Source organism: Hippoglossus stenolepis, chromosome 11, assembly GCF_022539355.2.
Source record: "Hippoglossus stenolepis isolate QCI-W04-F060 chromosome 11, HSTE1.2, whole genome shotgun sequence".
Classification (NCBI taxonomy): Eukaryota; Metazoa; Chordata; class Actinopteri; order Pleuronectiformes; family Pleuronectidae; genus Hippoglossus; species Hippoglossus stenolepis.
In genome coordinates, this window is record NC_061493.1 from 11,457,282 (window position 1) to 11,473,816 (window position 16,535).

General features: G+C 40.5%; 2 protein-coding genes across 2 annotated transcripts; both read right to left on the reverse strand.

The window, feature by feature from the left end:
* Nucleotides 1–1,237: 1,237 nt before the first annotated feature.
* On the reverse strand, nucleotides 1,238–5,223 carry map2k2b (mitogen-activated protein kinase kinase 2b). The gene is given in 8 exon segments (XM_035169556.2): nucleotides 1,238–2,810; nucleotides 3,061–3,102; nucleotides 3,413–3,490; nucleotides 4,638–4,705; nucleotides 4,708–4,756; nucleotides 4,846–4,970; nucleotides 4,973–5,029; nucleotides 5,178–5,223. Coding segments are annotated over 7 exon segments (438 nt in total). The 3' UTR covers nucleotides 1,238–2,810; nucleotides 3,061–3,087.
* A 1,701-nt stretch (nucleotides 5,224–6,924) lies between these two features.
* Nucleotides 6,925–14,149, reverse strand: LOC118118294 (solute carrier family 22 member 5). The gene is made up of 10 exons (XM_035171351.2): nucleotides 13,639–14,149; nucleotides 12,415–12,518; nucleotides 11,634–11,788; nucleotides 11,161–11,332; nucleotides 10,376–10,514; nucleotides 10,169–10,263; nucleotides 9,498–9,712; nucleotides 9,235–9,417; nucleotides 8,255–8,390; nucleotides 6,925–7,991 (listed from the first exon to the last, which is right to left on the reverse strand). The coding sequence occupies exons 1-10, from the start codon at nucleotides 14,008–14,010 to the stop codon at nucleotides 7,901–7,903; spliced, it is 1,662 nt and encodes a 553-aa protein (XP_035027242.2). The 5' UTR covers nucleotides 14,011–14,149; the 3' UTR covers nucleotides 6,925–7,900.
* Nucleotides 14,150–16,535: the final 2,386 nt, after the last annotated feature.

The window sequence follows — 16,535 nt, forward strand, 5'->3', positions numbered from 1 at the left end:
TTAAGGATTATCTTATCTTATCTTTCGCTATTAACCCATTCTCACACACACACACACACTTATCCAGACAATGCATCTATGTGCAGCACTTTCTCCATCATACATAACTCATAAAAAGCCAGTATTTGGGGTTCATTATCTTTCCCAAGGACACTTCAGAACATGGTATGGGGGAGAAATAGATGGAACCGCTGACCTGGTCAGTGGACGGCCCACACTACCCTCCTGAGCCACAGCCACCCACATCTCATCTTATATGACTAATGTATTTCATCAGTTACCTTGGTTGCAACGATGTACACAATTCACCACTCAGCCATGGTATGTTATTTATCTCGAAGCCCACACAGCCATATGGCTAATATGCTGCCCCCATCTGGTGAAACAAGCGTGAGACAGAAGTAATATTCCAGCAAATGAGGAAATCATGTTGGCATATTACAATACATACAATTTATTGACAATTAGGACTTAATGAAGACAAAATGGTGGACGGTTTTACCATAAAGCATCTATTGTATTTAAAAAGAGGACATACACAAAATGAATAAATCTAAGGGAGTGAAATGCCCAAATCCTGACAAATCCTAACGTAGAGGGCACTTGAATGGCAAATCCGTGGTCTGTTTGTTTTTTTAAAATACAAAGAAATTAGTCAGCTGCGAGCGACTGCAGTGAATCATAACACAGCTTGCTAAGGAGATTAATAAATCAGTCTTGTAACAGAAGCTTCTTTTCAAGGTCTGAATCTCTGGTCTTTACAAAGGCAGCCTCGGCCTCAGCGTCGCTTATCTGAAGCCATTGATACCAGAACAAGCTGAGGACGCCATTTTCAGTAACTAATAAACAACCCCAACACACAGAGAGAGCAGAGGGTGCATTTGAAGCTTTGTCGTGAGCGTCATACAAAAATGTTTTAAACACTATGCTGAAGAAATCAGTCACATCAACAAATGGATTTAAACATTTCCTGGACTTACTCATCTCTTGCTAACACAGACACACATAACCTGAACTGTTCAGTAAAATTATATCATTCTTACACTTCTGTTTGCATAGCATGTTAAAAAAAAACGAATGTATAAATCAGATGTTTCTGTCTGTACACATGTACCGATACTTAACCATGATTGTAATAACTGGGGCTGACACACTACTGGAAGCCTCAGAACCATTCGGAGAAACAAGACGAGAAAAACCAACACTGAAAAAGAGACACGGAAATTATGCAGAGCTATTGTATTTATCTATTTTATTATTATTAGAAGAGATGAATCTTCCAGTTTTGATATAGTACAATCTGTATGACTGCAGGGTTTTAACAGTTTACCTGAAGGAGGACGTGGCACACAAGACGTGTATGTGTACGGTTTTAGGCAGCAGCTTCTCCGTGTTTTTACATAGTGTGTGAAGGGCAAGTAGATTGTGTGTTCAGTCTGCAGTGTACGTGGGAGTGCTTGGTTGGTTCAGCCCCGTAGTTTTACAAAGCCAGCCAGCAGAATCTTCCTCCTCCACCTCAGAACGCTGATAAACGTGTGGTTCTGCAACAAAACAATCCCAGATAAAATAACCCTAACCCTTATACTGCACAATCAAAATTTAAAGGTCGAAATGAACAAAGATTGTGGTGCTGACAATGACTCTTCAGTGAGTATGAATGTTAATTCATGTTAATGAATCAGCAACAGCAACGTTGAGTGTTAAGTGTATGTTAATAAAGGACACCTAACCAATGTTGTCAGGCTATAATTCTCTCTCATCGCTCTGTGACAAAGTCCTGGAATTCAGAGGTGAAAACACCATGTGGTAGTTTAGGAGGAGGCTGAAATACAGTAGAAAGCTGAATGAACATTTGATCCTATCACCAGCAGCAGAGAGGGACACCATCCTGATTTAGCCAGGATCACAGTTAATCCCAAATTGAATCAGAGGGCCATTATTATCCATTCTTAGATTCTTACCTCATTTACTATGTGGACCAGGAGTTCAAAGATAGACATGACTCTACCGTGACCTGGGATAGGATTCAAGAGTTTTATTATCAACATGTCAAACAAGACTGAAGTAAAAACACAGGTTCTATTGATGTGTGTGCGTTGGTCTTGCTGACTGCTGACAGGTCTACCCGGTTGCCTGGGTTGCGGAGAAGTGCTGTGTGTCTCTCCCTCACCACCGTCCAAGATGGGTCGTCCAAATATGGCCTCCAGTTCTTTAGTATCAGGAGGAGGGATGGGGTAGCGACAGATCGACAGACTGCACAGAACAGAGGGGTCCCTGGAGTCTCTCGGGCTTAACAGTACACAGCAAAGTCTATTGTGTAGGATTTAGTGTCATCTATTGGCAGAAATTCACTATGATATTCATAGTTATGTTTGCATTAGTGTATAATTACTTAAAACTAAGAATTGCTACATTAGAAGGGGCCATTTATATCTACATGGGGAGCAGATCCACTTCCACCATGGGAGTCCACCATGTTTCCTCAGTAGCCCAGAATGGACAGATCCAACACTGGTTCTAGAGAGGACCTCTGATACCATTACTATTCATATTTTGTTGTAATATGCAACTTCGCCACTAGATGTCCCTAAATCTTACACATGAGGTTATTGATGTGACTTTCAAAAGGTCAGAGAGATGGTGAAGATCTGAAAAGAGTTCATGTTTTCATAGCATAAAACTTACCGACCTTAGGAATAACGTCTCCACAAAGGAATTGGCCATTGAGTCTATGAGCTGCCCACTCACACCAAAATCACACAACTTGATCTCACCACGTGAATTCACCGGCATGTTGGAAGGCGTCACATCTGTTGGTAAAAAGTTTATGCTAGGAAAACTTCAACTGACTGGACTTTCATAACAACATGCTACAGTATATGACAATTATTTACATAAACACGAATTAGTCACTTAGATTTTATCTGTCTTTGGTACGTGGTAAGTAATACAAATGCTTTTCCAAAATTTGAATAAACTCAATATTGTGCGTTACGCCTCAGAGAGGAAACTGTTATGACACACAAAAATCTATAATCAACTTAATGAAAATTCTCACACCTCTATGCATGATTTGGTGTTTTTCTCTCAGGTAGGCAAGGCCTAAGGAAAGAAATTATTCAGGTCAATAACTGTAAATAAGCATAATGTGAAAACAGAGCCAGGAACAAGCATGAAACCCCTCCAGGCCAATGACGTGTGTGTCTGCATATAAAGTCCATGATTTATTTTGAGCTCGATACAGTAAACAGTAAAGCAATACAGTAAACTGAAAGACTGATATGATGAAGAAAATGTTTTTTCAAGACTTCATGAAACTGCTTTATCTAAACAGAACACTTTAGGCAAGCCACTGTTTCATTAATACCAAGAATGTCACATCATATAATATGACAATAAAGCATGTACTCACAGCAATGCTGACTTTGCCCAGAATCTCTTCTGGGATCCTCTGTGCTTCTTTCAGCACCTGGTCCACAGATCCACCATCCTGGACAACAAAGAGAAAAACAAAGAAAACGATGGGAAATCACAAAAAAACACAACATTTCAAAGGTGCATATCTTTACTGTGACTGTAATGTGCACTTACAGTGTGGTGAAGCTATTGAAAAGGTACAGGGGGTCTCAACCGGTGGAATGCACAAACAGGGTTTTCCCTAACATATATAACACTCAGGGGCAGTGATTTAATCATATGAACGGGAGAACTATCTGCTGCTCAGGAGAAGGATGATACCATATTCACCCTGATATAAGACAAATTCTTGTCTCAAACTCAGTAGATATCGTTTTTGAATGAAGACAGTATTAGAAACAACATAATAACGCATATACGTGTTATATGTAGCGTTACTATGTTGCTGGGCTCACGTGTGTTTGAACACATCTACTCTGAGTTTTTCACAGTTAATCAGCGTTTAAAGTGTTTGGTTAGTCCAGATTAACCTGCAGGAGCTTCTGAAGGCTGCTCTCACATGTTCTGCTGCCACAAAGGAAACATAGAAAATCTCCCTGTGTCTTAACTGCAGAAATAAACCAGGGTAAAAAATGCATCATACAGCTAAGAGGGATGTCTGTCACAGATGGTGAAAAGTGTGAAAAAAAATCAGAGAAAATAATTATGCAAGAGGAATGATAGTGAGGAATCGACTCAGTATGGTAACAAACTTCAGTTGACGAAAGCCAAGGATTAAAGGACATTAGTTTTCACTTAGTGATTATATTTGTTTTACTCCTCTTGCTAATGTCTGTGTGTGCTGTGACAAACTGTAACCTGTGTTGTGCCTTTATAAATATTGTAATGATAGGAGTCCAATACACAAAACGCCCTGACCAACAACCCCCTCCCAAATAACTCTGACAATTATATGTTCTTCAAGATGTTACTGCTACCACAACTAAGTCGCACAGCATTGAGACACTGAGACCGGACTTTTCACTTCTTAACAATATATCCCAACAATATATGTGCTGTTGTTACAAGATGATCAATATCAATCACTTCATCTGTCAGTGGTCATAATATTTTGGCTCAATAGTGCAAGAACAATTGGGAAAGATAAAAAAAAATCAATTTAGGGATGAATGGATAAATACAGAATTACACACACAGGCGGCCTTCTCCAATTCTCTCACCACGTGCTCCATGCAGATCTCTCCATTGCTGTGAAAGCCCACAGTGTAGGGAGGGTTGCACCCATATGCTCTCGGACAATCTGGTTCCCGATGGCAGGTTTAATGTCTCGATGAATGAGCTGAATAGAAAAGAGAGTTTAGATAGAGGATGTATTCAGAATTTATCAGTTTTATATTATTATTTATATCAGAAAGGTTTCTAGCTCACCTTTGTGGCCATGATTATTCCCGATGGTCTGTGGCACTCCATGCTGACTACACCTCCATTGCCCACATCCAGCTCGCAGATACGATGGAAGTCCTCATCTTTCAGCTTTTGTCCTTGGCCTTCTACTGCTGTTCATCTAAGTCCAGCTCCTCCAGTATTTTCTTAAGTGCCTCTAAATTAACCCCTTAGAATGGGAACAAACCCTCTTTCAGATTGAATTGACAAATGGCTGTTTCACATCTCATTGAGTACATGATGTTAATAATTTGGTCAGTATAGGATAACTTGCTCTGACGCAACATCTGTGTTGGTGGAGGTGGTTAATCCATTACCAGTAGGAGCAACGTTTAAGGGAACTGGTCTCTTTTTAGGGCCCATGATTAACTATGGATTCACTACAGGCTGGGGTGAAGTGACACTTTGCTCTGGGTCACAAATATGAATTTACTAAGTCTGTACAGAAGGTATTGTCATTTGTGATCAGCATTAGGATTTCACTGGGCTGGGAAGTTAACTAACTAGTTATCTTATAGAGGATATTTGGATTAAATGAACTTATTTTCCTGTCAGCTGTCAGAGAGTTCGTTAACCCGGGTGAACTATAATCAACACCACGCATGGGTTTGTTTAAATTATTATTTCCCGAGAAGAGCTGCAAATCACTACATACTGGGAAGGTGTGATGCTGCCTCTAGCTAAAGTTATCGTTAGCTGGGTTAGTGGTGTCACGTTCAACGATGACACAGAAGCACGGTCATCATGATGGTCACTGTCTCAATGTGGAGTAAATACTTTGGAACTGGATCTACACAGAACTGAGCACTGGCAGAACTACATCGCTCTCCGCTAGCTAACTTCATCTGCTAGCTGACCACGTTCAACGCTAGCTGTTAGCGAGCCACTGTTTCAGTTCCCTTCCAGCACCATTGTCCAACCCGGCTGTTTGAATCACAAACACCCGCTTGTAGGCGCTGTGGTCTCGGTCAGTTTGTCTCCTCGTCCCTCAGCCACCGGCTGTGTGGAGGCTGTGACGGACACACAGACAGACAGACAGACGCCGGGTCCGCGGCTCAGCAGCGGGCAGAAGGCACGGTGGAAGAAGACCCGCCCTTAGCTTACCTCTGATTGGTTAATTTTAGGCGTGAAGAGTGGTGATTGGTTTAAATTTCCGACGGTTATCAAGATAAGCCAATGATAGTCACGACAGGGTGGGCTTTGTTCCATCGAGCCGAATCCCTCAATATCGACCTGTTGAGGGATAGAATCTCGCGATGTTTCAGAGGTGGACAGTCAGCTGTGCAGGAGCAGTAAACGAGATTATGTAATAACTCTATTACCAACAACACTGTTCACTATTGTAGGTTAATAATAAGTAATATGTGTTTTCTTACTATTTTAAAAACATTTAGCTGATATCAGCTCCAGAGAAGGATACTGCAATACTCTATAAATAGGCCACAGATAACCAACGCAGTCTAATCCAGCAGTCCTGTAATAAATCCAATCTTCATGAAATTGGTATAATGCTCAGTTTATGTTGAGATGGTGTGAGAGAGGTGTTGATCCAACTTGACGATCATGTCGGAGGGTGCAGTGTGTGGTGCTGCTGAACTGTAAGTGTGCGACAGAGCCACATATATACTTGAATGAAGTGGACAAAATAATAGAAAGAACAATATTATACACAAGTACAATACAGTGAAGCAGCATTACAAACTGCAGCATTGTATTACAGGACTTGTATCAGGCTGCATTCATTTTAGTTAGGTGTACCTAATAAATTAACATATTCATAAACCTACACAGGGTTGGGTTTATGAATTAGGTTCCCATCAGGCAGCATATGATATGTCAGCGCCTAAACACCTGCACGTATGTGGCACCAATACTGCTGCTACTGGACTCATAGCTGTCTTGAGGTTTTTTTTGTGTGTCCATTAGCTTGTGGTATTTTGTTTTTTAAGAATATGCTTCTTATAATATGTATACATACTATATATAGAGTATAAATGATAAATAAATTGCAAATGCACATGGACACAGCGGCAATCTACAAGAAAGGACCACAGGATTCTTATACAGGATGTTCAAGGTTTATTAAGTATAGCACCTAAGGGTAAATCAACCCAGTTACCTCTCCATGTACATAACAGTTACAAATTTTAGCAAATCTAATAATTCAGCTTATTCTGTGGTGTTTGGAAAGAGAATGTTTCACCATCACCTAAGAAACACTATTTTTACAGGATGTTGTTGGTTCATTTATGGGAAATTCCGTATCATGTCCCCAAATGCTACAGCAACACCCAGCAGACATTACACATAATTAATAACGTTAACAACAATAACACCCGAGGATATCTCACAAACATGATCAAACAATGATGTGCCGTCTTATTCAGTGCTGCTAAGCTGCACGCACAAGGCTTTTGACCTGTTACATCTTATCGACCTGAACCTGTGACCTGATGATATTACATTAAAGTGTCAGTTGAGTGGGTGAGTGGTGTCCTGTGGTCCTGAGGTCGTGATGCCAGTGATGGCCTCACAGTTTAAATAATAGAAGTTGGGAGTGAGAAGACTTGTGCATTTTAAAGAAAACAAATGGAACAGCAAAGCAGGATGGGTTGGACGATACTTTTACACAGCAGAAGGAGAAGATAGGGAGGCTGTGTCTCAGGAGATATAGAGTGGGTCGTCTCCTGCCAGAAATGCGGTTTGATCCCAGTCTACCACATTCTGCATGCTTAAATTTCTTTGCAAGATACTCAACCCCAATTGGCCCCTGATGGCTGTGCTGACGTGATGTGTAATAGAGAAAGTGTGAATGGCAAAAACTGTACTGTAAAGCAGTATAAGTACCATTTATAAAGCGATTTGGGGGCAGATCCAATTTAATATATATATATATATATATACATATTTCTACTATAAGAACTAAACAGTAATGTGCAGGATTGTTCAGCCTTGTCTGAGGTTATCTGCTCTACTAAGAGCTCTTCTGGTTTTGAAGGCTTTTTCTGTCATCACTCAACTCTTGCTTTGTGATTTTCCTTCAGCAGGTGGCACTCTTGTCCATTTTCTTACAGCCTTCAGTTGTATGCTCCTGGGCTGTAGCTGTTTCCTTTGGACAGCAGCAGTGGCAGCTATAAGAAAACAAGAGAAACAGAGGCAGAAGAATCAGAAACAAGATGTGGTGAGTACGCTAACATTCAGTTTAATCTAAAACATTTCTGCACCCTTTGTGGTCAACATCTCTGAGACTGAAAATGCTGCTGCAGACCTGCTCCTCATGCAATGAGGTCTACAAAGTCCAATTTAGGTGACAAGATTTCATTGTATCACTTTCACAGAATTACGGCTTAAAGAATATAGATAATTATTTCTGTTGGTCATATTTCACACATACCTTCTGATGGGTTGGGTCTGGCTGATGAGGTCCGGAAGTTTGCTGTTTCTGGTGTTCGGCAGCAATATGCTAAAAACAGCAGCCATGATGCTGAATGTGCCGAAAATCAAATATGGCAGGATCTTGCTGTAAACACCTGCAATCAGAACATCAGGCGCTCTTTGTCATTGATCTGTTTATTTCAATGGGTTGCATCCATAGCCCTTTATCACTGCTGACATTTCAAACATTTCTTGTAATAAACATTATTAACGGGTGCATTAGCACAGAGCCATCATTAATGGGATTAGTTGAATCTGAGTATCGTCCAGTCAAAATATCTGCGACATATTAAAGATACCCATGAATCTGATTCTTTTTGGGATGAACCGAAAGAAACACTGCCCTGATGCTAAAAATTGAATTAAACCTCCGGATAGCAAATTCTACACAGAAAGCTAAATGACAATGCACAATATGAAACAACTATGGAAAATATGTCAAGCTAAAGAAAAATATGAATAAATCTTATGGTTTTAAAATGTTGGGATTTCTTGACCATGACAGAAAAGATAACCCTCTGCCCCACCTGACACAATCTCATGACAGTTGTCTCCTGAATGTGGTAAATAAAATCTTAATATTTACATGCAGCAAAGGTAGGAGGATACCAAATTCATACAGTTTCTTGGGAGATTATATACTGTATGTGTGTATATAAATTCTGTAGTGTCACATATCAAAATTGTATTAATGACTTGGCAAGAAGGACATTTTTAGATTAAGTTAAGTTGCAGCTGCTGTTACTCCATCTATGTTTTTGTATATAAATGGTCTGCATTTATTACATTATTATTTATCTATATTTTTGGTATTTACAGTTTAATTGGACTTTCCTCTGAATATGTGTAACCAGTATTAAGTATACAGTATGTTCACTCATGTGTATCCCAACCTCTATCTCTCTCAAAGTACTTTGGTTTAAACTCAGAAACACTTACCTAAGTAAATCACATATGGAGAAATGATGTTGCCTATTCGTGCACCTGTGGAGTTGACCCCTAGTCCCATGTTCCTGACGACAGTGGGGATCAGCTCAGTGAAGAACATGAACATAAAGCTGTAAGCAGCAGACACGCCCATCCGCCCCAGCAAGCCCAACACCTGAAACATGAGATGCATGTCTGAGGATAAAAAAAGAAAGAAAACATTAAGAAAAGAGCCCAGATTGAATGTGTTGTACTTGTGTGTATACAGTACAAACCCTCAGGAACCAGCTTGATGATCAGAAGCATGATGCCACAAAACATCATTGAGGAGAAGAGGAAAATGGGTCTCGGAGCCCGGTTCACCAGCAGCCAAGTGGCTAAGTACATCCCAATGTCGATGGCTGCAGAGATGAAGCAGTTGACGTAGATGTTTCCATTCAAGTTACTAGTATTGAGAGCGAGGCCATAAAAGACCATGGCCACCGACATCCTGCAGAAATACAAAATCAGGATGGAATTAATATGGAATGCAGTGTTTTAGTAACAACAACAACATCAACAATAATATTAATAATAATTTCTTATATAACACTTATAAAAAAGCTCAAAAGATAGTTGCCCCAGCCGAAATCCAGTGTTCTCATACTGATACCATTTATGCAAGTTCTTTTCAGAAGCTACAGTTTACATAATTTGACTTTGGAATTAAAATTTCTTTTCACATCTGTAAAAACTGATTACCACAGCAGTACAACAGTGCAAACTTATCATATATCTTATCTTGGTAAGATACGTTATTTCTAAAAAATCTAATTACAAGCACTGTGTCTTATGTAAATAATGATGCAAACACTGTCCAATGGCATTGTTCAGAATATTTTTTTTAAAACGTGTGTATCATACATGTGTAGTACAGAGATTTGAAATGAAGAAAACTTTATATTACCATATGAAAACACCTAGAATTGTAATATTCCTCATGTTACGGGTGCGTATCAGGTCCATATATGTGAATGTCTGCTGGGCTTCATCTTGAGGTTGCTGACGCAGACATGAAGATGGAGTACAGGAAAAGTACAGCCTGATTACAAGTTCAGATGTACTTTAAACTAAAAACACAATGGCTTTCACATATGTGGAGGGAAATCAGCACCAGCTCTGAGCACTCTCCAGCCTTGAATAAGACCTCAGGGACGGGGACTCGGTTCATTTTTGCAGCATTGCGTATGACGAGCTCAGCCTCCTCCACCCGACCTTTCTGCAAAAGCCAACGTGGAGACTCAGGAATCAGCCTGAGTGGAGAGACAAACAAGAGATCATTGAACATGTAATAAAATGTGTGACTTTTATATATGATTTTTTCATACAGTATGGAATCAGACCATGTGAATGTGAATATACAGCATTCACACTGACAAAGACTGAAATCAGTATTTGGAAACAGCGACAGGAAGACGCAGGAATGGGAGACAGCTTTACTCCTCTCTCCAAATAGCATATTTGCTACAGCTTATTTGCAAGCTCAGCTGGCCAAAGAGTTTTTATTTCGCAGAGAACTCTCTCTTTAGTGAAAACTGATGCAGGTTAACTAGTACACATTTCACCCAAAGTCTGCCCTGAAGTTATTTGACTGTAATGACAATAATTTCATCTCCTCTGAATTTCATTAGCTAGTGTTGTGTTTGTGAACAGTGGTAAAGTTGGAGGAATTCTTGGTTCTGAAGGATGTGAAAAAAAACTTACAGACTCTAAAGCACATGCTCCCCAAATTCTTGTGTTTTTGATGTTGTTATGTATCTCTTTGTAGTCACTTGAGTCCCTACTGCGTCCATTTGGTGTCTGTCTGTGGTTTTGCTTCGCTTCATTTTCTTGGAGGATCCACTCAGAGATACTTCCATGGGTTAATACATTGATTCGCCAACTTTCACTGAGACTTACCACCATGTCGGAACAATCAGGAGGCCGGGAATGGCGGAAGCAACCAGCAGCATCCTCCAGCCTCGTATGAAGTAGGCAAAGAGCGGCAACAAAGCATAACCGAGGCCAAAACCCAGACTATGGCCCAGAAAAGTGTAGCTCACCCTGGCAGACTCACTCAGCATCTCGGCCCCTGACCAAGAGGAGGATCAAGAGCATGGCATTGATGAGAGAAAACAACAGGGTCAAGCCACAAAAGCAATCTTACTTCATCCTATTGGTTAGTATTTTAATGGGAGCATGGGAAATAGTTGAAGCTGTCTGTAGCCAGTGGTGTTTGTATGTGAAGCTCTACTATGAACAGCCTCAGCAAAGTTCAATGACTTTCTACTACTTGTCTAAGGTTAGAGCAAAAACATACCACTGCCACACTGCTAAAAGTTAGCTCCACTTTTGTCACAGGACGATTTTGAGACCAGTGGAAGTGCATGTACCCAGTACGAGCGACGTGAGGTAATTGGATATCGTGACAACTCCTTTCAGACAGTTGAAGATACAGAACATGACCCAGCTGACAGAGGTGGCCTGGATCAAGGCAGTGACTGGGATGAAGACCAAGGTGAAAAAAAACACAGGCTTTCTGCCAAACCTGTAACACAATGCACAAAAACAACAGAGCAGCATGAATATACCTGGTGTAATGTCAGTAAAGTGGTACTGTTGGTCAGTAATCACAAAGGAGCCAGAAGGTCTAGTCATTCAGATTCTAAGAAAACCCCTTACTGATTGTTTGGTTGGCTGTTACTGTGTAACTTTGGCATGCCCTGCTCCTATATGGTCCTATAATCTATCTACTAATGGAGTAATCTCTGTCTGTGTGTATTTTGACTTTTTTTTTTTTAACTCTTCCAATACGATTGGCTTCAAACTTTGCCGGTGCATTGCTGAGAACCTACAAAAGTGCAGTGTCAACTGTGAAGTTCCAGAAAGAGCTTTTAACGTTGCTTTTATTAATGTTACTTGACTTGCAGAGAAATGTCAGAATGACACTACGAGGGCAGTGCAGCACCCAAATCTACCACATGCACATGTCAGGGCTTTAAGAAGCTCCTCTGCATTTTCTATGTGTCACCCAGACACGATTGGAGCGGAGCAAAAAAATCCAGCAGTAACAAAGACGACTGATCCCACACATACACAGACACACTACAGGGTGTATTGCTCAGGACCCAAGGAAGTGTGGTGTTGAGTTTTTTAGTTATTAAAAGGACTCACCGGTCTGAGAAGTGGCCACTAATAAAGGATCCAAACAGGCCTCCAACAAAATATAGGGACGTGGAAAAAGGGACCTTCCATGCATTGTCACACACCAGTTCCCACTTCAAATCAACAGGAGAGGACATGTTTAATTCAGGTTACTGCGAGACAAATTTCATAGAAAGCACAAAATACATATTCATATATTCACATTCATATTCTAATCTAATCCAAAAACCAACAAAGTCAAAACTACCAAAAATAAAAAAACAATAGAAAGGTTCAGCTGTAACCAAAAGTTTTAAGAAAACCAAAGAAGAGATAAAGTGTTATTATTAAAAGTATTATAAAGCGTCAATAATGTTAACGCAAAAGTGCAACACAAGTCAACCTCATCATCCTTCTCAATTGCTCAGAGCTGATTACATTCATGAAATTTATAAGCAAAAGGCTAAAAATCCAAATTTCAATCATATGATTCATAATTAGACCCATTCAGTAAACACACACTCAGAGTGTTGAAGTTCTCCGGTATTAATTGTAAAGAAAATGCAGAGTGTTTGAAATGAATTTGCTGAGGTCTTTTACTGAAAACTAGAAGTAGGTAGGTTTTAATAAATGAAGAATCCAAACTACAAGAGGAAAATAAAGAAAAAGCTGGATCCTGGTTGAAAACTGCCGGAGGGAGGATCCTAACCCTGAGGACCTAAGTACTTAAACAGCAGCCATACAGGTCCTACACTAAGTGACTGGAGGCAGGATTTCTGGTTTTCTGCATCATGTAGAACTAGTTTTAAACAAGGAAATACATTAGTCTGTAGTTATATTACAAGTTAACATAAATAAATTCAGCCGATGGACAATAGTCTCTCTCTCTCTCTCTCTCTCTCACACACACACACACACACACACACACACACACACACACACACACACACACACACATACTTGATGCGCAATGGGTAAAAAACTCAAATTTCGGGCCACATTGATGACACAAAACTTATTGCAGCCAGTGTGTCCATGATAGGTCACCTTCTGTCCTGCTTGTAAAGTCTGAACCATGTTAACAGGGGTGAAATATAAAGGCCATCCTTATAATTTTGCCAAAAATGGAGAAGAAAAAGTTAATTTAATATATACCTTGTTAAAAGATAACATTAGATTAATTGTGCTGGGCCCTTGGAATCGTCCCAACCGCCCCTGAGCAGAGCCCGCCACTCAGAGGAAATGTACACATACCTCAGACACAATGGTGGCAGTGTATCTCTCAGTGCTGTAGACCCAACCATCCACACACTCCTCCGTGTCATTGCCCAGCTCCACTGGCCCCGTCCAGTTGGCGCGCACTTTGTACCGCGAACAGCTGTCAGGTCCGATCCAGCTGCTGCGCTCGTGGAAGGGCGGCTCGACGTGCGCGCCGTCGATCGTGGAGTTGCTCCACACTTTACAGTGGTGCTCGGGTGTATCCGAAACAAAAACCACGATCACGCCCATGTATCCGCAAGGAAGCCCACTTAATCCGAGCAGAACAATTATAAGAATTTGAAAAGACCCGTAGTTGCCCAGAAACGACGTGGTCTCGTCGTAGTCGCTCATTTTTGGATTCGGCATGTGTGGCTGCAAAAAAAGCTGCAGCAAACTGCTCAGGTAAATCTACCCACAGGAAGATGAGGCGAATGGCCTGCAGATCCAAGGTCTGCGCCTTAACAATCTCGAGCTAACTTAACCGGTTGTCCTTCTTGCATCAGTTCGTGTCATTGTAAATGCTTTAATTATCACTGTGATAATACACTGGGGCGGGCGGGGCGGGGGGGCAGGTATTATTCAGCACACCACTCCAGCACTCCCAGCTCCCTGTAATAACTCACGTCTAAACTCTCTTGTCAAAGCACAAACAACAAGTTGCCACACACTGCTTTTAAATCCTTCACTGTATTATCCTCTGAGTCCTGACATGTTAGGACTACGTGTCCTACTGCAGGTTCACGGTGCATTCAGGGACAAGTGTTTTTAATGCCCTGATCTTCCAACAGATAACTGATAAAAGGTTATTGTTACACAACATTTTCCCTCTAGCTTATATGTTGCATAGTCGTACAAAAAGCCAGTGAACTGGTTACATGGCTATGACAGTAAAGAGTCCTCAGGGTTTGGCAAGATGTTGTTACTGTATCATGCACATTATGACAATGATAAAGTGTTAGCAGTCACAGTGACATCAACAGTGTCTCTCACACCATTACCTGTGTGTGTGTGTGTGTTTGTGTGTGTTCCAGGTATTACTTGTGTAGTGGGGACCTAAATCCGTTTACAGAGTCACATTATGGGGACTTGTCCTCCCTATTGGGGACAAAAAGCAAGTCCCCATAATGTGAATCGTTTTTGGGTTCGGTTTAAGTTAAGGTCAGGTTAATAGGTTTAGCTTAAGGTTGGTATAGTTATGGTTAAGGTTTAGGTTTAGGTTTAGATTAAAGGTTCAGTGTGTAGAATTTAGAGACATCTAGTGGTGAAGTTGCATGTTGCAGCAGAACACCCCTCACCTCACCCTCCCCTTCCAAACATGAAAGAGAACCTGTGGTAGCCTTCACTTGCCATAAAAACTCAAAAGATGTTTAGTTTCATGTTTGGACTACTGTAAATAACATGGCGGCCTCCGTAAAGAGCACCCGCTCCTGATGTAAATATAAGTATTTAAATATAAAGGGCCTATTTTTGGGTAAAGCAAACCACAATTCGTACAGTTTAGATGAAACACACTAAGATTATCTTATATAAAATTTCTGCCAATACATCCCTTTCACTCAAATCTTACATTGGACCTTTAGGGTTAGGGTTAAATTAATGTAAGTCAATGTAATGTCCTCTAAACTCTGTCAACTCTGTGTGTGTCTGTGTGTGTGTGACTTGTGTAGAAATGGCACTTCTTTCTGTTTTTTGGTATAATTTATCCCCAAAAATTAAATATAAATTTCCAGAAGTTTGTGAGATTAGGTTGAAAGCCAGGTCATTTGTCAAACATCCACCAATGACTGATAATTAATACACTACCACTGGTGATATATCAGATGAATTGTTCTGATAGTGAAACTCTAAAACAGGTTCAACCATGTCTACAATATAAGTGATGATTCATAAGACTCCCCTGAGGCGCTAAGTTTAAACTGGGTGAGGACATTGTGCTAACAAGGCTATTCAAACAGAACAGAGAGGGAAACTCCATGTAAGTAAACAGCCTGCCAGTATGCAGAGAAACCCATTAACAATCCCAAACTGTAGTTAGAACAACCAAGATGATGCAACAGAATATGTATTATACTGTATTTTCATATTAAAGCAGTGGTGTAGCAGTATTCTGAAGTTACCAATACCACAACATTGATATTGTAAAGGTCCGCTCACAAAACCGCTCAAATAAAAGTGCAAAAGTATCACATAAACTTATTTACTCTGCAGAGGAACAACATTTTTAGATGCTACTGAACTCAAAGTTTCTGACAGGTTATGTGAAGTTCTACTGCATTAATTCAGCCACAGAAAGAAGTTATAATATTGGAAAGGTGTAGCAAGCCAAAAAGTTTGGGAACAACTTCCAGATGAATATTAAAAATTACAACATTTGCCTCTATAAGTATCATAAAATACAAAAAAGTCATGAAAACTGACACAAAACAGTATATAAAGTGTATTTGATTTACACATAAGATATATCCGCATAATTACGTTAAACATTTTCATTTCTGGGATGCAGCTTAAACAAGTTGAGTAGCATCACACAGCTCTGTCCATCCGTGGCGACCCCTCGCCTCCTGAACGTCACACCTTGCGATCCTTTGGCCAGAGTGGTAACCATGGCAACACCTCTCTGGTCTGTGCATGGCTATGCCCTCTGACCCCCAGAGAGGTGACCTTTGGCCTCAGGGTCATCAAATGGGGTCAGGGGGGTCAGCTCCTGCTAGAAGACAGTAAAAGGACTATCATTTGCCCTTTCCATACCCTCGTCTATGTAATTGGCGTATTGACCAACTGGCCCCTTTGCACATTGTTAGAAGCACCTTATCCCGTTTGCATAGTATGAAGTGGAGAGTGTTAATGATATTTACACACCAGTATTTTAAAGTTGGGTCTGTGCGTGTAAA